The sequence below is a fragment of the Leptodactylus fuscus genome, chromosome 4 (assembly GCF_031893055.1).
Source record: "Leptodactylus fuscus isolate aLepFus1 chromosome 4, aLepFus1.hap2, whole genome shotgun sequence".
Classification (NCBI taxonomy): domain Eukaryota; kingdom Metazoa; phylum Chordata; class Amphibia; order Anura; family Leptodactylidae; genus Leptodactylus; species Leptodactylus fuscus.
The window spans coordinates 139,275,430-139,295,971 of NC_134268.1; the positions used below are offsets into that span (position 1 = coordinate 139,275,430).

The 20,542-nt window shown below is 39.7% G+C and overlaps 1 protein-coding gene across 1 annotated transcript in view; it reads right to left on the reverse strand.

Annotated features, from left to right (window-relative positions):
- PKD1L1 (polycystin 1 like 1, transient receptor potential channel interacting) overlaps positions 1-20,542 on the reverse strand; it is a 194,435-nt gene that overhangs the window by 100,654 nt on the left and 73,239 nt on the right. Inside the window, 8 exon segments of the mRNA XM_075271991.1 lie at positions 3,243-3,400; positions 3,997-4,107; positions 5,395-5,634; positions 13,358-13,573; positions 14,760-14,816; positions 15,071-15,266; positions 15,339-15,462; positions 19,253-19,373. Coding sequence (XP_075128092.1) covers positions 3,243-3,400; positions 3,997-4,107; positions 5,395-5,634; positions 13,358-13,573; positions 14,760-14,816; positions 15,071-15,266; positions 15,339-15,462; positions 19,253-19,373 — 1,223 coding nt within the window.

Sequence of the window (20,542 nt, forward strand, 5' to 3'; positions counted from 1 at the left end):
TCCACCATGAATTGGTCCAAACTGGGGTTTTTAGAGGCTCCCTCCACCATGAATTGGTCCAAACTGGGGTTTTTAGAGGCTCCCTCCACCATGAATTGGTCCAAACTGGGCTGGTTAGAGGCTCCCTCCACCATGAATTTGCCCAAACTGGGCTGTTTAGAGGCTCCCTCCACCATGAATTGGTCCAAACGGGGGTTTTTAGAGGCTCCCTCACCATGAATTTGCCCAAACTGGGCTGGTTAGAGGCTCCCTCCACCATGAATTTGCCCAAACTGGGCTGTTTAGAGGCTCCCTCCACCATGAATTGGTCCAAACTGGGCTGTTTAGAGGCTCCCTCCACCATGAATTGGTCCAAACTGGGTTTTTTAGAGGCTCCCTCCACCATGAATTGGTCCAAACTGGGGTTTTTAGAGGCTCCCTCCACCATGAATTGGTCCAAACTGGGGTTTTTAGAGGCTCCCTCCACCATGAATTTGCCCAAACTCTGCTGGTTAGAGGCTCAATCCACCCTGATTTTCAAAACAAATGTTGGTGCCAACCTCAACTTACTACAAGGGCCAAATTCACTGCTGGTGACAAGCTCTCCTCACTGCAAGTGCCAAATACACATGTTTCAAGGTGTTTTCCTACTGTCAGAGAGGTGGTATTGAGTGTGTAAAGTGTGTAGTTGTTAGGCTGTGATGTTGGGGTAATAGAGGGTCTTTGGTGTGTTAGATGCCCCCAGACATGCTTCCCCTGCTGTCCCAGTGTCATTCCAGAGGTGTTGGCATCATTTCCTGTGGTGTCATAGTGGACTTGGTGACCCTCCAGACACGGATTTGGGTTTCCCCCTTAACGAGTATATGTTCCCCATAGACTATAATGGGGTTCGAAACCCGTTCGAACACACGAACAGTGAGCGGCTGTTCGATTCGAATTTCGAACCTCGAACATTTTAGTGTTCGCTCATCTCTAAACTTAACTGAACTTGAATTGTTTTGTAAAGAGGAATGGTCCAAAATACCTTCATCCAGGATCCAGGAACTGATTAAAAGCTACAGGAAGTGACTAGAGGCTGTTATCTTTGCAAAAGGAGGATCTACTAAATATTAATGTCACTTTTCTGTTGAGGTGCCCATACTTTTGCACCGGTCAAATTTTGGTTTAATGCATAGTGCACATTTTCTGTTAGTACAATAAACCTCATTTCAATCCTGAAATATTACTGTGTCCATCAGTTATTAGATATATGAAACTGAAATGGCTGTTGCAAACACCAAAATATTTAGAACTAAAAATGATTAAGATTAATAGGGGTGCCCAAACTTTTTCATAGGACTGTATATATATATATATATATATATATATATATATATATATATTATGGCAAAATGCTGTTAACAGGGAAAATCTGTTAACAGGGCACAATGAAAAGCTCAGATAAGATGGAAGTCCCCATTATCATGTATAGAGAACAGAATTTAAAAAAAAAAAATATACGAGCTGAAAATAAAAACAGGATTAGGGAAAAAAATAAATAAAATATATACCGTATTTTTCGGACTATAAGACGCACTTTTTTTCCCCAAAATTTGGGGGGAAAAGAAGGGTGCGTCTTATAGGCCGAATGTGGCGCCTGGCATCCGCTGTAATAGAGAGGCGGAAGCCAGCAAGTGATAGACGCCATTACAGGTGCCGGGGCCTGCGACATCGCTGCCCTGCCCTGCATGAAGCCAGCAGCGGGAGGAGTGATGCTATTCCACTCCTCCGTCCCCCCGCCGCTGGCTTCATGCAGGGCAGGGCAGCGATGTCTCAGGCCCCGGCGTCTATCCCTCCCCGGCATCCGCCTCTCTAGTACAGCGGATGCCGGGTCAGTATCAGCGGCCCCTTCTCCCCCGGGGCCGGTCCCCACCGGCCCCGTACCTGTAAAGTTGCAGGCCGGCTCCTGCGCGGCGATATCGCAGGAGCCGACCTGTTCGGGTGACAGCCGGAAGCCTAATGAGGCTCCCAGGCCTGTCACTGCTGTATTAGTATTGCGGCTGGTCTCTATGACCAGCCGTAATACTAATAGACAGAATGTCCCATAGACGGCAATACAGTTGTATTGCCGTCTATGGGACTTGCGATCAAGAGACCGCAGGTTCAAGCCCCGGGTGGGGGAATAAAATAGTAAAAAAAAAAAAAAAAAAAAAAGCTTTAAAAATATATCATAAAAATATGAAATAAATAAAAGTTCTAAATCACCTCCTGTCCCTAGAATATATATATATAAAAGTAGAAAATCATATATCATAAACCACGGGGTTTTTTTTTTTTCAATAAAAGGTGATCTAAGCAACAGATATTCCCCAAAATGGTATAACTAAAAAGTACTTCTGGCCCCGCAAAAAAAAACACTCTATGCATCCCCGTACAGCTGCAGGGTCACCTGTCAATGTGGCCTTGCAGCTGTTGCAAAACTACAACTCCCATATATTAAATATTTTACCAGTTTTTGCTTAAAAATTTTTTTTCCCTATTTTCCTCCTCTAAAACCTAGGTGCGTCTTATAGTCCAGTGCGTCTTATAGTCCGAAAAATACGATATATATATATATATATATATATATATATATATATATATATATATATATATATATTTTCAATAAGTAAATAAAATGGGCTTAATGTGCGAGTAAATTAGGAATAATACTATTTCTGGTCATTATATGATTAATCTTATGCAGTAGAAGAACGGATGAACTGAAGAAATGGCACATAACATGAATATCTTTGGGAGAATTAGAATGTAGATTATGAACCTGGACCACTTTCACAGCCATACACTGCTCACAGTGAGTACAGGAGAATCTGCTTTAGAACTATCTCATTCACTCAAACATCCCCAGGCATATGCAGGACATATACAGAAAAGTACTAAAAATTTACTGATGTGCGTAAAGAGCTTTGATTAGGCTAGAAAGTTTCTATTCAGCAACTTTCTTCTCTTATTTCCTGCTTAATCCTACCAAACCTCTTTATATACTTCTATAGACATGAATCACTTTAGACATGTGACTAATACTGTCTGCTTTGAGATGGATATAACAAGGCATTTCACAGTAAAAATGATTTTTAGCAGAAGAGGGGAGGCAGGGAAAAAGGAAGATAATAGCATAACAAAGAATATGTCACTGACAATACATATTGCAAAGTTTCTTATAATTGCCTTTACTATCAATGTATGAATTCATATAATTGAAAGTATAAAGACTGTTCACATACCTAATTAAAAGCAGTATAGGAAAGGTCCTAGTTTTGGTTTCGCAGAAGCTAACTGTTATCCTCAGCGCTGCTTGTCTGTTCTTAGGAACCATAATGAACTGGTGAAAATTTATTTTGTCCCGAAATAAAATATAGTGAGTTCTGTTAAGAGACTCATTCTGTAAAATAATAAATGCATTTATTTCAATAAACATGTGTTGTAGAACTAATTTGTATAATGCACTTTACGTATTACATTATACAGTCCTATGAAAAAGTTTGGGCACCCCTATTAATCTTAATCATTTTTAGTTCTAAATATTTTGGTGTTTGCAGCAGCCATTTCAGTTTGATGTTGAGGTGCCCATACTTTTGCACCGGTCAAATTTTGGTTTAATGCATAGTGCACATTTTCTGTTAGTACAATAAACCTCATTTCAATCCTGAAATATTACTGTGTCCATCAGTTATTAGATATATCAAACTGAAATGGCTGCTGTAAACACCAAAATATTTAGAACTAAAAATTATTAAGATTAATAGGGGTGCCCAAACTTTTTCATAGGACTGTATCAAACACATCTCCACAAGTGTGCTAACACAATGATTATCTGTAGACTATATTTTCATTTTACATTTATGATATAACTGTTTTACTGTTAGAACAAAATGGAATTATGATTTATCTATCAAAAACATAACATATTATTATATTATTTCTATATTAAGATTTTACATCATTACCACATTTTGCAGAAGTGAATAAATATCTGACCTGATTTTTGTTAGCAACTTCCATGGTGACTGGTGTTACAATATCTTGAGACCTTAGTTTCTTCCTAGTAAAGCAGTCAAAAAGACTAAGGCTTGTGAACTCACCATTAACCTAAGAGATCATGAATAGAAGCATTATTTTTAATTGTGAATAATATCAATCTTTAAAATATTTTAATAGGCTAATTAATATTATGCTGTAAGCTACAATGTCTTTATGATACTGTTATATTAAATTATTCTGCCATTACAGAACCTAGATCTTCACTAAGTTCTTTCAATACAATTGTCTTAAGAGGAAAAACACTATAAACAACCATTTTTTCAGTCAGATACATGGGAATCATTCTATGATAATGAAAATTTCTTTTAGGCCGGGGCCCCACGTGGCGTAAACACAGCGATTTTGCAACAGCATTTTACAGTACCTGCAAAGTGGATGGGATTCTGGCTACTCTCATCTATACAAAAGAAAGCAAACTTTTCTTTGAAAAGCACTAGAGGAAAAACTTCAATGCACTTCCACCGCAGTTTTTCCAGCAGCACTTTTTGACTGCACACAATGTGCGGCCTTAACCTGAGACTACACATTGAGGAAACGCAGCGTTTTTTTTGCTGCAGAATTTTGCTGCAGTTTTTTGAGCCCAAGTCAAAACCTAAGAGAAACCTTATATTACTTTGTGAGCCAATTTTGGAAGCTGAAGACAAGTGTCTACCTTTCAACAGTTTTATACAGTTTGCATATTGCAGTATTTGTTATGCATAGGGTATTGGGCATATAGAAGAACAAGGGAGTTGAAGATGGGAAGTGTCTGAGAACTGCCCAGAGCAATTTTATAGATGATTCTGTAATCCTTTAGTCTACACAGGAGTGTATACATTTAACTGATGGTCAGAGGCATAACCAGGGGGATGTCTCAGCTTTCCGTATTGGAAAATTTGCACCCTTTCTCAAAGTGTTTATTTTAGGATGGACCCCATGTTACGAAAACGCAGGGTTTTGTGTACGGAGGAAATGCCGCAGAGTAAAACCATTGTGTTTTCAGTACCTGCAAAGCGCATAGGATTGTGGCTAATCCCATCCATACAATGAAAAAAAAAAAAAATCTGCAGAGGAAAAGCTGCATTTTCAAAAAGCTAGCATTTAAAAAAAAAATCGCAGCATGTCAATTATTTCTGAATAGCTATAATAGGGGCAGAAAGTCCACAGAAGAGAACTGTGAGATCCCAATGAAAAACACTGCAGAAAAAAAATGTCTCTTCATCTCACTAAGTGGGGCCTTAGCCTAAAGCAGGTAAAAAAAACTTTTGCACTATTTCTACATTTGATTGGCAGTCTAACTTTTAGACCGTTTTTCTACAAATAAGCAACTACACACAAACATGAGACTGTTTTTACCTTAGAGGGCAATTCTACCCAAAAGTAAGGATTTTTCTTAAAAAAATTCAGCTGGCTGATGTAGCATTTCAAACTAGTGTTCTGTCTTCTGTTCTGACCCTCTTGTATTTTTGGCAAGTAAAATGTGGAAGAACCAATCCTTTGGATGTTATTGTCAACGTTTGCATGTACACTTGTCTGAAGTTCTAAGAAATTTGTGCTAACTTTGAAATGGCGTTCATTAGTTAAAGTAATAAATTTCTGGAAATAAAATTAAAAAAAAGGTAAAGTCACTAAATTTCAACAAATAAGGTGTATGAAAATAGTTTGAAATGAAATTGAAAAATAACAATTTAAAAATTTAACAAATACATAAATCTGAATTCAGTAGTGCAAACAACAGAATATAGCTAAAGAAGCCAAGAATCAATGCCCTATATGTAGAAGCATTTCATAATACAAATACAATTTCACTATATATATATATATATATATATATATATGTGTGTGTGTATATATATATATATATATATATATATATATATATATATATATACTTATACTTACCTCTCCGTGCTCAGCGCCCTCTCCTGCTCTCTTCTGTCATGTGACTGAGGCCATGATTAGGCCCCATCGGTCACATGGGCTGCAGCGGTGTAATGATGTCAGTGTGCCCCACATGACCACTGAGGCCCAATCACAGGACTCAGCAGTGACATCTGAAGAGGGCTGAAGACAGCAGCATGGAGAGAGGATGCCCAGGAAAGGTGAGACAAGGTGAAAATGCTGTAAACGTACTGTTATTCTTGTATTGCTTTCCCCTCCCCTTGTATTCTTGGAAAAAAATCCAATAAACTTAAATTAAAAAATTCTTCCTATTCTACACCCTTCTATATTTTACAGGACTACTACACTTAATTCTCCTGGTAGCATGCCTTTACCTGATGCAACAGTGCAGGTTACCTGAAAAATCTATTTAAAGGGGCTCGATCAGCAAAATTATGCTGTAAGAGCCCCACATATGCGTGAATAGCCTTTGAAAAGGTTATTCACACACCGCAAATGTTATTTTAAACCTCCCCCCTTTTTAAAATAAAACCATAAAAACATATTTGTAAATCATACCTATCGTGCTACTGCGCACACGTCGGCGCCATTTTTGTTGTAGTTCTAAGTACCCCTTACAACTACACGAGTTTAATGCGCATGCGCAGTATGCTCGCGAACTTCTTCATTCCGGAAGAAAAGAAGATGAAGGTGGGGAAGAGCGAGGACAGGAGGGCGTCGCTGGAAGAAGAAAGAAGAGGAAGGCATGACAGCAAGATGACGTTGGACCGTGGAGGACCACCCACTGTGCACGATAGGTATGATTTACAAATATGTTTTTATGGTTTTATTTTAAAACAGGGGGGGGGAGGTTTAAAACAACATTTGCGGTGCCTGAATAGCCTTTTTAAAGGCTATTCACGCATATGAGGGGCTCATACAGCATAATTTTGCTAATAGAGCCCCTTTAAATACATATAGTGTATCTACTGCCAGGGGTGAACACAAACATATGTGCAGTACAGCTAGAACTGATATCGTCTTATAATCTCAAAGGAACACCATTGTAAATGCACACAATTAAAAAAAAAAACATTCACAAGACTATAGGCAGCATAGCGTGGGTGTCTATATGTTTTTCTTCACTATGCACCTAAAGTTTGTTTTTCCTTTGAAATTATAACACACTATTAAATCTTGCTGTATCGTAGATATCTATGTCTTTGTGTTCACCTCTGGTAATAGACAAACTAAATAACTATACATTGATATAATGAGATTTGATGTTGTGTGACCTAGTTTGTGCATCCATTTGTGTTGTGAGTAGAGATGAGCGAACAGTAAAATGTCCGAGGTTCGATATTCGTTTCGAGTAGCCCCTCAATATTCGACTACTCGAATCGAATATCGAACCCTATTGTACTCTATGGGGGGAAAATGCTCGTTTCAGGGGTAGGCAACGTTCGATCAAATTATACTTACCAAGTCCACGAGTGAAGGTCGGGCTGGATCCTCTGTGCAGTCTTCTCCTTGTAGCGTTCCCACGGCGTCTTCTGGCTCTTCATTCACTCTGCCAGGCATCGGGCCTGGGCAGAGCCGACTGCGCATGCCCGCACTACAAGCGGACATGCGCAGTCGGCTCTGCCCAGGCCCGATGCCTGGCAGAGTGAATTCAGAGCCGGAAGACGCCGCGGGGAAGCTGCACGGAGAAGACTTCTAAAGGTAGGAGAAGAACCAGCATTGATTGGCCGACTGTATAGCATTCGGCCAATCAATGCTGGTTCTGCATCGAACTTTTGCATTCAAACAGCGAGTGGTACTCGATCGAGTCTGAGTATTTCGAATACCGTAGTATTCGATCGAATACCTACTCGATCGAGTACTACTCGCTCATCTCTAGTTGTGAGCTTTCATCCATTTTAATACTTTATATTTTACTGTCTTTTAAAATGTTCTCTGATAAAACAAAGATGCATTGATTCTTCATTGCATTACAGTTTGTGTTTTATTTGTTTACACAACTGCAATAATGATTTTGATACACCTCTAACATTTTGATCAGTCTTATAAATTCTACAATGGGGCCTAAAATCTTAAAATTATGCCTCTGGCTGCAGTTGTGATCAGTGTGATCTCTATAGTTACAGTACACCAAAATGTGAAGATTACCAGCTGATCTGTGGAGATGCCAAAATTTAAATCCCTACTAATTTCCCCAAACAGTGTTCTCTACAGTACAGTGTTAATATCCATATTACATCTCTTAAAAGGCACTCTAGAAAATACCTACTTCAAACTTCAGTGCTGGCTTCAATACTAGCATTTATGAGTAGGTGGTGCTATATCATTGCAAATATCATCAGCTATTTTTCTCCTTTGAATTGTCACTACTGTGACTAATGTTTATTACTACACTACTGATTTATTTAAAATGCATACCATTTGACTTAAATCTACCTAGAAGTATCAAGTAGTGCTACTATGCAACCCCGTCTCCTCCCTGTAAACTGTAAAGGCTATCCTTAGGAAAAACATATTTTAAACACAGTAGATGCACAGTAGGAGCAGTGGTGTAACAAGTGTCTTGGGGGCCCAGGTGCAAACTTATATCTCCACCCTTGTGTTTCTTTCTTGAGAGGACCTTTCGCCACCAACCACATATCATAGCATTTATCAATAGGCTATGCTCCATTGATTCCAGCGCAGTTGGAATCTTTACTCTAGACCCCACCATTCCTGTGCAATTATGGCTGTTAATATTGGTTTCTGATATGCTATTTTGGTTGTGTACTGTCAGGCAGGATCAAGAAAGAGGACGTAATTCTGAGCTCCAATCAGAAGTAAGCTCAGAATCACACCCATTCCCCGCTCCTGCCTGACACTGGCCTCTTGACACAAAGTACAGAACCTTAATAGCAAATCAAGGCATCAAAACTAACCTGATTGCTCAGGAATGATTGGGGCCAGAGAAAAAGTTGTAGTTGTGCCAGAATTAGTGGAGGAGCAGCAAAATTAAATGATGCAAATTGCTGTACTTGACAAAGGTCATGAGGTCCTCTTTAAAGCATAACAAAACTTTTTTTATTTTATATACAGCTGCATATAAATATCCCATTCCTAACTGTATTTTCAACCAGTAATATCTCTGGAAATAATATATGACAGATGAAAAATGAGAATCTTCTTTTTGAGATGACATCAGAAACTAGTTTCTGCATTTTAGAATGCTCAAGACCTCACAATTATTTTCCCTGCTTTACACACACAAACATGTACAATAAAAAAAAATTATAAAAAAAAAACAAATAGATGCAGGATTTCATTTTACTGCTTTGCCACTGTACGCATGCACTAGAGATCTTTCTCCAAGTTGGCATACATTACACCATGCATGCACCTGCATCCGCATGGCTGACAGGGCAACCAGGCTGCCAGTCGAGAAAAAACACTGCAGCCTGCTGGAGCCTTTGGATCCATTCATAAGGAGGAAAATGGTGAGGAATTTGGTGTGGAATTTCAGCGCTGAAAAAAAGCCTCCTATTGACTTCAATGGGTTCCTTTTTCTGCTAGCAACATTTTTACTTTATCAATATTACTATTATTATTATTATTATTATTATTATTTTATTTTCTTCTTCACTTACAAAATACTTTTCACTAATGCATGATAAAAAGCCATGACAAAGCAACAAATTATATTTCCTATGACACATAATTTGTATGCGGACCAACTCACTTTTAGTCTGTGTAACCTGTACAGACTCACGTCACTCACATGTCTACTCTAGGAGTTCGCAGTTCGGCTGGCACTATGAGGAAAGGGACACACAGCACCAGAAAAATAGACCCACGAAAAGCTCAGTGGTGCTACTTCCCTTATGTGTCCTGCCATCAGCCCATAGAGCGGTTTTTATTCACATGTAGGGAATTTAAATGGATTTTATAATTAGATTCCCTTTTTCTACAAATACCACGTCAGAATATCCTTTAGAACAGCTATTCTTCTCCTACCTTTGCTATTCTTATCCGCGTCGCCATTCATGAGAAATTTCTTATTTCTTCCTTATGTAAATGAGTCTTCAGAAAGCACAGGGGGCATCCCCTGTGCTACCCAAAGACTCTCCAGCGACGGCTCTGTCTTGTTCCACCTCCGAGTCACCCACGTCATCAGCCGGCAGAGCCAACTGCGCATATCAGTTTATCCATTTTCCTGTGGCCGAACAGGCGCTTGTTTAGAAGGCCACAGGAAAATGCTGAACTGACATGCGCAGTTGGCTCTGCCAACTGATGATGTGTGTGATGACTCGGCGGCGGAACAAGACAGAGCCGTCACTGGAGAGTCTTCAGGTAGCACAACCCACTGTACTTTCTGAAGACTCATTTACATAAGGAAGAAATAACAAATTTCTCAGGAACAGTGGCATGGATCAGAATAACAAAGGTAGGAGAAGAATAGCCTTTCTAATGGCTATTCTGACGTGGTCTTTGTTAAAAAAAAAAAAAAAAAAAAAAAAAAAAAAAAAGGGATTTTTAATGATAGAATTCCTTTAAATACTTAGAGATTTTGCAACAAACTGTGGGGAACATTTTCTCTTCTATACTTTTGTGAATAGGAAAAATTTGTGGCTAAAACAATATATTAGTGGAGTTTGTTTTTTTAATTTTCTGATTCTATGAAACACCTATAGGGTCCAAATGCTCAGTATACCCATTAATAAACTCCTTTAGGGGTGTAATTCCCAAACTGCAGTCATTTTTTGGGAGTTTCCACTGTTTAGATACCTCAGGGCCTCTGCAAATCTAAAAATCAAGTCTAAAAACCAATAGGGTGAAATGTGCCCTCCAAAAATCCAATATTTCTCCCTCTCTGCTATGTGCCCAAGGGGCGGTTTACATTCATGTGGTATTTATGCACTCTGGAGAAATTGCACAAGTTATTGAATGCATTCTCTTCTTTCACTTCTGAATGTGTAAATTTTATAGCAAAATTAATACTGTTAAAAATGTTTTTCCTGCAGTGCTTTTCACAGAAAGTCTGAAGATGTTTCCAAAATGTTTATACCACATGTGGCCTCAGCCTAAGGTTAAAGCCCCACGCTGTGGAAATGCAGCTTTTTTAGTTGCAGATTTTGCTGCATTTTTTAAGCCAAAGCCAAGAATGGCTACAAAAGGAATGGGAAATATATTGGAAGCTCTTATACTTCTACTTCCTGTTCAATTCACTCCTGTCTTTGGCTCAAAAAACTGTGTCAAAATGTGCATTTCCACAACGTGGGGTCTCAGCCTAAGGCCTAGGACGTGGGGCCCACGGGCCGTATCCGCAGCACTAAAGCGCTGCAGGAAGAACCGCTGTGTGAATGCATTGCGGTTCTTTCCGCAACACTTTTAAGAGAAAGTTCACAGTTTTCCTCTGCAGACTTTCTCTTAACATTATATCTACAGGAATGCCGCTGGCGTTTCCGTAGATATAATTGACATGCTACGATTTGCAAAGCATGTCTGCGCTGCAATCTTTTCCGCAAAGTGGCGATGGGATTCGCATGAATCCCATCCACTTTGCCTGCACTCTACAACGCTGAGATTTTTCCCGCAGCATCTCCGCTGCAGGCAAATCACAATGTTTACGGTCCATGGGGCCCCGGCCTAAAGGAGTTTTCTAGGACTTTGACAATGAAGACCTATCCTGAGCTACATCATTTGACCCCCTGTGGATTAGCTGCTTAAAGTGGCAATGACAATCCTTGAGCACGACTTCCTCTTCATAGGCAACATCACGTTCATCAGTCACATGGCCTGATAATAGATCCATCCCAAGTGAATGGGCTGAGCTACGATATCAAGCACAGCGCTGTTTAAATATTTGATACTGTGCTTGGTAAGAACTGAAGTGGCTGCAGGACTCAAATGAATGCTACAGTATTTTCAAACAGTTGAATGGCTGGGGGCTGGGTTTCAGACCAGAGCAGATCTTTAATAGATGACTTATAGATGACTTAATAGATCCTAAGAAAAGGTCATCAGTTATAAAGCCTAGTAAACCCCTTTAGGCCAGGCCCATGTGTAATTTTATAGTCAAAGCAAAGTGGATGGGATTCTAGCGAATCTCATTCCCACTTTGCATTAAAATACGCACTGCAGACATGTAGTGATTTCAGCAACCGTTCTGGAAATCACAGAATGTCAATTATACTTACAGAAATTCTGAAAAACTTTGTGAACTTTCTGTTAAAAGCGCTGTAGGAAGAACCACGATGCACTGCTTCCGCATTTTTCCCACAGTGCCATAGCTGCTGGATGTCTACTGTTTTATACAGTAGACACTCACCTCTACTGCATGCAATCGGTGCCTGCACCTAAGACGCCATTTTCTCGGTGGCAAGTGAGCACCGCCATTTTTCCTGTGATCGCGTGCACCCGGAGCAAGCTCTGGGCCTGGCATCATGTTGCTATAACCACTGGGAGCCTTATTAAGGCTCCCCAGCCTGACATTCACTGGCTTCTATTGCAGCCTACTCTATGTATTTTCACTGTTTTGCCTCTGATAAAAATTTGTCTAAAAATTGATCAAAGCAATATCAATTCCCCAAAATGGTAGAACTAAAAAGTTCACTTGGCCCCGCAAAAAAAGACACCCTATACATCCCCATACATGAAAGTATAAAAAGTTAGGGGTGTCAGAATATGGTGACTTTTAGAAAAACAGTTTTGGATTTTTGCTAAGGGGTTAAAATATAATTAAAACCATATAAATTTGGTATCCTCAGAATCATACAGAAACATAGAATACAGATGACATGTCATTTTGGCTGCACAGTGAATGCTGTAAAAATGAATCCCGTAAGAAAGTCTGACAAATGCACATTTTCTTCAAACCCACCCCATTCTGAATTCTTTTTTCAGTTTCCCAGTACATTGTACAGAATAATTAATGGTAGCATCATGAGGAAAAAATTTCCCCGCAAACATTATGACATCATATGGGTCTGGAAGCGTAGAAATAATAAAGTTATAGGGTTTGGAATGAGGAGAGTCAAAAACAAAATAATGAAAATCAAAAAATGCCATTGGCGGGAAGGGGTAAAAGGCCCTTCAAAACTAACTTGGTCCCTAAAATATGAAAATGAGAAATTTTGTTGACCAATTGGAAAACTGCCGTTTTCCTACTGTAATCCTTGTAACGTCCTGAAAAAAGTAAAGAATATTTACAAAAGTAATGCCAACATATCATAGCATTTAATGGTTAATAATATAACATATCAGTTTTGGTGGTATGGTTGTCTATCAAAAAAACCTGAGCATTTCACATTTCAAAAAATTTGATTTTTTTTTCCATTCTATCACACAATTTATTCACAAGAACAAATCTCTAAAATACAAAACTGTTCTTGGAAATTATGGGCAAGGAGTTAAAGAAGTACATATGTTTAATGAAACTTACCAACATCAAATCACTCATGCATTCCACTCCATCCTCAAATATGGTTTTCAGTTCAGGCAATGGGGAATATATTTCCATAGCACTAGATATTAACAAAATTATATTTTCCACCAGTTTCTTCTGTACTGCATTCCTTCTAGTCTCTGTGTAATTAAATTTCTCTTTGACTATTGATCGTGTATAGTTTATAATAAGCATAGCACTTTCAGGTGTTACCTATTGTACATGGAGTAAATTCATGTTAATAAAACACTAGAATTAGTCATATTCTTTGCATATATATTCTGATACAAATCTAAATATTGTTAAATTGACATCTCCATTGAGCAAGGAATATGAGTACTTGCCAGTGTCTTGTGTATTGAACCATGAGATTAGACAATATCATTGCTTTGTCTAGAAACTGATGAATAAGGATGATAGTTATCAAAAGTGGTAGATATAGACTCTAGCTCTTCACTTTGATGAATAAACTTAAAGAGGACCTTTCACCTCCTCCACCAACTCCATTTCTTAGCATATGTTAACCAATGTCACTCCACTGATTCCAGCACTGTTGGAATTTTTTCTTTAGCCACCACTATTCCCAAGCAGTCAGTGCAGTTAGTATTGGTGCCTGATGTTCCATTTAGGCTCTGTATCATAAGGCACTGTCAGTCTGGGAGGAGTAAGGGTATGTTCAAACGGAGTTTTTTTCAGGTGGATTTTGACGCGGAATCTGCCTCAAAATTCTCCTGCAAAAATGTCTCCCATTTATTTCAATGGGAGTCACTCGCAGTTTTTTTCTGTTGGCCATTTTTTTTAGCTAGCAGAAAAAAAAATGCGGCATGCCCTATCTTCAAATGGAATCCATGGCCAAGTTAGCCGCGGAGTCCGCGGCTCAAGACAAACTCCTGCTTAGGCCCATTCATCCAGGACTAATCAGGAGTGGGATACTGCCACATGTAACCACTATCTCAATGGCCACAGGAGAGGATTTGAACTGGACAGTGGCAACAGACACCAGTGCCAGGAACAGATTTTTTTATTGTTTTCTTTCAGGCCTGTGCCCTGATGTCTAAAATTCTTTTGACAATCCCCTTAATGACTAATTTGCTTCTGTATTACATTTAGGCAGAAGCCCTGCGTTGAGAAAACACAGCTTTTTTTCTTGCAGATTTTGCTGCGGTTTTTTTTTTTTTTTTTTTTGAGCCAAAGGCAAGAATGGTTACAAAAGGAATGATAAATATATAGAAAACTCTTATACTTCTACATTCTGTTCAATGCACTACTGGCTTTAGCTAAAAAAAAATTGCAGCAAAATATATATATATGTGTATGTGTACGGTATAAAAGGTATGCATTTTGAATGTATCAATCTACATCCCATATCATGTACAGGTATATATAAATACACACACACCTGATTTGTAGCATTAAAGAGATCTCTTAGCATCGACATAATATCATGTAGTTCATCCTGTAATTGAAATTTTGAACAAAGATTATGAAGATGGTTTTGTCTGTAATTCAACAATTACATGATATTAATAGTTGCTATAATTACTTGTTTTGGATATTTATAAGTGCTATCCACATTTTTAAAACAAAAAATATATCTTCTACTTTCTGGCTTCTTTTATTATGTTAAAAACAATTATTTTGTTAAAGTTTCATAATTATATTTTTTATACCAAGACATTTTTCATAGAAAGGTACACTAGAAAAATTTACCTGGTTACTAAAGGATAAGCCTTGAACAATGAAAATGAGTTTGTTTCTAATTTCTGATTGTAGCTCAAAAGCGATTTTACTATCCTCTGTATAAAGTCGATTAAGGACTGTGGTTAACAACACAACATAATTTCGAATCTCAATGTGATTTCCCATTAACACAAGAGTAGAAAGATTTCTCAAGCTTTCTTGAAATCTGTGCAAAGAAAAACAATATTAAAGCAACAAATCAAACATTGTTTCCTTTTACAACTCCTCAGAAACTTACAGTTCCAGTTGGGGCAGTGGGTTACCAGATGTGTTGTGGAAGACAATAGGCAGCACAGTCACATTTACTGGACATGGTTGTGTTTGTGATCCATACATATTTGTTATTCGTGTGAAAACAGTAACTGAAAAACAAAGACCATGTCAATGATTTAAGAAAAAAAAACAATACAGTATAGAGTATAATGGGTAGAGTCGAAATGGAGATTTCATTAACTTAATTCCATGTTTTGGGCACAAAACTTTCATTAGCCCTAATAGTTGTCATTCTTGCCATTATACTAAAAAGAGAAAAGCCAATTTAATTGTGAATATCTTTCTGCAAAACTGCTTTTTTTAAGCATTTAGTGACGGGTCTAGAGATGAGCGAATCAGTTCTGCAGAAGTGGAATTCAATCCAAATTTCAGGAAATCTTTGATTCACCAAGAATACAGATTTCCTCACACTTCAATGCATTTAATCACATTTTTTAGAATAAAATGGCTGCTACACATGTTAGGACAAGGGGCAGGGAACTCTGGGAATTCAGGTTCAGCCACAATGCCAAGCGTGCAGCTAATCAGCAGCCAACCAGCCCTGTGATGTCACAGCCCTATAAAAACCCATTTTAGATACAGCCATTTCACATCGCTCTTACTGCAGGGACAGACATCAACAGGCACTAGGGACAGAGTTAGAAAATGGATACCTAGGTGACACATACTAGGCTTGAGAAAGCGCCAGGCTAGGCGCGAAACGGCTGTTGCCCATGCCATTGTATGTCCATTTTTCCTCCTGATTTGTTTTTAATCATGTTCTAATAAAGGAAAGAACGTTTTAAGAAATATCTTCGATTGGGTGAGTGCCCCCCCTTACTTTTTTTCTTCTATCAGTGTTGCATACTTAGAGTTCACCCTGCCACCCATGGTGAAAGATCCACTGCACTTCTGGACAGCCAAACTGGATTTGTGACTGCAACTCGCTGAGTTTGTCCTGCCCGGCCAGTAGTGTGGCATCAGAGTGGGTGTTTAGTGCAGCGGGGGCCATAATTACTCCAAGGCGTGGATCAGCCATAATTTCCATCCATCAATGCCTGATGCAGCAGATTAAATGATCCATGCTGTCTCACCACACTCTGTCAACAAGTCACTGTATGGCCTCCTAAAGCTGTTGCTACCTTCACATAATATTAACTTGCCACTCTGTGGCCTACTGAAGCTGCTGCCACCTCCACACTGGGTGACTATATCGGCTCTTCACGCTGCTGCCACCTCCACACTTTGCCACTGGGTGACTGTATGGCCTCCTAAGGCTGTTGGTACCTCCACATTATATCAACTTGCCACTCTGTGGCCTATTCACACTGCTGCCACCTCCGCACACTGCCACTGGGTGACTGTATGGGCTCTTCATGCTGGTGCCACCTCCTCACTCTGCCACTGGGTAACTGCATGGCCTCCTAAGGCTGTTTGTACCTTTACATTATATCAACTTGCCACTTTGTGGCCTACTCACGCTGCCGACACCTCTGCACTCTGCTACTGAGTGGCTGTATGGGCTCCTCATGCTACTACCACCTCCCCACTCTACCACTGGGTTACTGTATGGCCTCATAAGGCTGCTACAATCTCCCCACTCTACCAATGAGTCACTGTATGGCCTCATATGGCTGCTACAATCTCCACACTCTAACACTGGGTATGGCCTCATAAAGCTGCTGCAATCCCCACACTCTGCCACTGGATCACCATATGGCCTCATAAGGCTGATGCAACCTCCACATTATATAACCTTACCACCCATGCTGCTGCTACCTGAACATTATGCTGCAATGTTGCCCTCTCCACTCTATCAGGGGGATGGGTGTGTGTGGGGGGGGGCTCTATTTATATAAGCATTTACTAGAACAGGTAGACTAGGGTATCAAAGGAGTGCACTCTTTGATGCTACAGTAAGATCTTGAGCCTTTGCATGGTTATTTATACCTGGCACTAACATTGATGTGTAAGGCTGATTTGATTGGTCAGTTTTGGCCCCATAACTAGCCTAAAAAGTGAGTTGTGCAGTGGTTCTAAGAGCAAAACCTGTCATGTGCGTGTTAGACTCCCTATACGTGTTACTGCAAGGCACAGTGTTCTACGCCACTATACAGTCATGGCCAAAAGTTTTGAGAATGACACAAATCTTGTATTTTCACATGATCTGCTGCCCTCTGGTTTTTCCTGTGTGTTTGTCAGATGTTTTTTATCACATACAGAAATATAATTGCAATCATATTATGAGTAACAAAAGCTTATATTGACAGTTAGAATGAGATAATGCAGCAAGTCAATATTTGCAGTGTTGACCCTTCTTCTTCGGGACCTCTGCAATTCTCCCTGGCATGCTCTCAATCAACTTCTGGACCAAATCCTGACTGATAGCAGTCCATTCTTGCACAATCAATGCTTGCATTTTGTCAGAATTTGTAGGTTTTTGTTTGTCCACCCGTCTCTTGATGATTGACCACAAGTTCTCAATGGGATTAAGATCTGGGGAGTTTCCAGGCCATGGACCCAAAATCTCTATGTTTTGTTCCCTGAGCCATTTAGTTATCACCTTTGCTTTATGGCAAGGTGCTCCATCATGCTGGAAAAGGCATTGTTGATCGCCAAACTGCTCTTGGACGGTTGGGAGAAGTTGATCTTGGAGGACATTCTGGTACCATTCTTTATTCATGGCTGTGTTTTTACGCAAGACTGTGAGAGAGCCGATTCCCTTGGCTGAGAAGCAACCCCGCACATGAATGGTTTCAGGATGCTTTACAGTTGGCATGAGACATGACTGGTGGTAGCGCTCACCTCGTCTTCTCCAAATAAGCTGTTTTCCAGATGTCCCAAACAATCGAAAAGGGGATTCATCAGAGAAAATGACTTTACCCCAGTCCTCAGCAGTCCATTCCCTGTACCTTTTGCAGACTATCAGTCTGTCCCTGATGTTTTTTCTGGAGAGAACTGGCTTCTTTGCTGCCCTCCTTGAGACCAGGCCAAGAGTCTCCGCCTCACAGTGCGTGCAGATGCACTCACACCTGCCTGCTGCCATTCCTGAGCAAGCTCTGCACTGCTGGTAGCCCGATCCCGCAGCTGAAACACTTTTAAGAAATGGTCCTGGCGCTTGCTGGTCTTTCTTGGGCGCCCTGGAGCCTTTTTGCCAACAATGGAACCTCTCTCCTTGAAGTTCTTGATGATGCGATAGATTGTTGACTGAGGTGCAATCTTTCTAGCTGCGATACTCTTCCCTGTTAGGCCATTTTTGTGCAGTGCAATGATGACTGCACATGTTTCTTTAGAGATAACCATGGTTAACAGAAGAGAAACAATGATGCCAAGCACCAGCCTCCTTTTAAAGTGTCCAGTGGTGTCATTCTTACTTAATCATGACAGATTAATCTCCAGCCCTGTCCTCATCAACACCCACACCTGTGTTAATGGAGCAATCACTGAAACGATGTTAGCTGGTCCTTTTAAGGCAGGGCTGCAATGATGTTGAAATGTGTTTTGGGGGATAAAGTTCATTTTCTAGGAAAATATTGACTTTGCAAGTAATTGCTGTTAAGCTGATCACTCTTTATAACATTCTGGAGTATATGCAAATTGCCATTAGAACAACTGAAGCAGTAGACTTTGTAAAAATTAATATTTGTATCATTCTCAAAACTTTTGGCCATGACTGTACATGCTCTCTGCAGCTGTTTTTTAATGTTAATCGCCACAAATTAATTCAGATAGAATCAAATCTTTTTGGGAAATTCGAAGAAGCGGCTAAATCAAATTTTTCAAAACTTCGCTCATCTCTAGACAGGACATTTGACGTTTTGGGAATCCAAATTTCTATGGAAATTTAAAAAAAAAATAATAAAAAAACCCAAAAACTATTGAGCTCTGAAAAGATTTTACCTTGATATCCTCCAGATGGAAGGCCAGAAGGCAAATTAAAATAATACTGAATGTCTCTTCCATTGTACAAAGTCTTCCTTGGTAATTTCCCTACTTGGTAACTGAATTCGTAGTTGAGGTCCTGTAGAAGTAGCAAGAAAATGTAAATCATCACTACATACCAGATACTTTGCAGAATGGGTTTATTGTAACACTGGCACTCTGCACTCACCTTTGTATCATTTCACCTAGCACACTCAGCTGCCAGGTTACCTCTGATTCACACTGTGCATTTCTTCTCCATGCGGCTGTGTATTTACTTCTACTGCTACTCCTGGTCCCGCCCACAGAGTGGGCACACCCTCCCTCTCAGCAACTTAAGGGCTAACATGTACACCAGTCTACTACCCCCAGCCAGTCCCAGTATGTTCTGGTCTTCTTATACCTACTCTGCCCTCAGCACAGCACCTGAACAATATAGGCCTCTAATCTGGCTAGTTCCTGGGAGGATTTCTGTACTCTGTCCGTTTAATGTGTATAACTTCTGGCTCGTGATTTGACTCTGTCCCTGCTTGTCTGACCTGATGTAATTGACTTAATAACATTGCACTCTTGTCAACCACAGACTTTTGAACCAGACTCTTTTGCCTGAACTAGTGGTACTTAGCACCAGCACCTTTGTGACTTTTGGCCATCTGTCACCTATATCGGGACCCCCGAGAAGTAGCATTATGGTAAAGTCTTTGCGATGAAGACCAGATCCCCATATAGATGTTAAAGGGAGATGACTAAGTAAGCTACTCAAATAACGCCAGTGAGAGAGAACCATTACACTTATTAGATGAGATTTATCATGGGGCTATTTTTACAGTCAATTTTGCTGTAATTTGAAACAGATTTTCCAAACATTGAGAGTTGGCACATCTTAAATGGGTTGGCCCAATTTTAAATGACAGTGATATTCATTATACAGTTTTCGGCATCTGAATTACAGAGGAGTGAGTCAAGAATCAGATGACAGAGGATGGATCTGGGTGAAATTAAGCAAGGGAAACTTGACTGACCTGGAGTATGTCGGTGAAGAGGAAGTACTAGGTAATGGGTAATCAAGGAAACTATAGATTCCCTGTTTTCTTTTAATGACCCATGACTTTACGGTGATGAAGGTAAATAAAGGCACTTCTGCAATTGATGAAATGAGGAATGGCTTTTAGATGAGGAATTGCTTTTAGATAGGGGACAGACCCTTTCTCCTTCCTAAGCAATAAAAAACTACAATAAACATTGACTTTGGAGTAACCACTTCTGAAC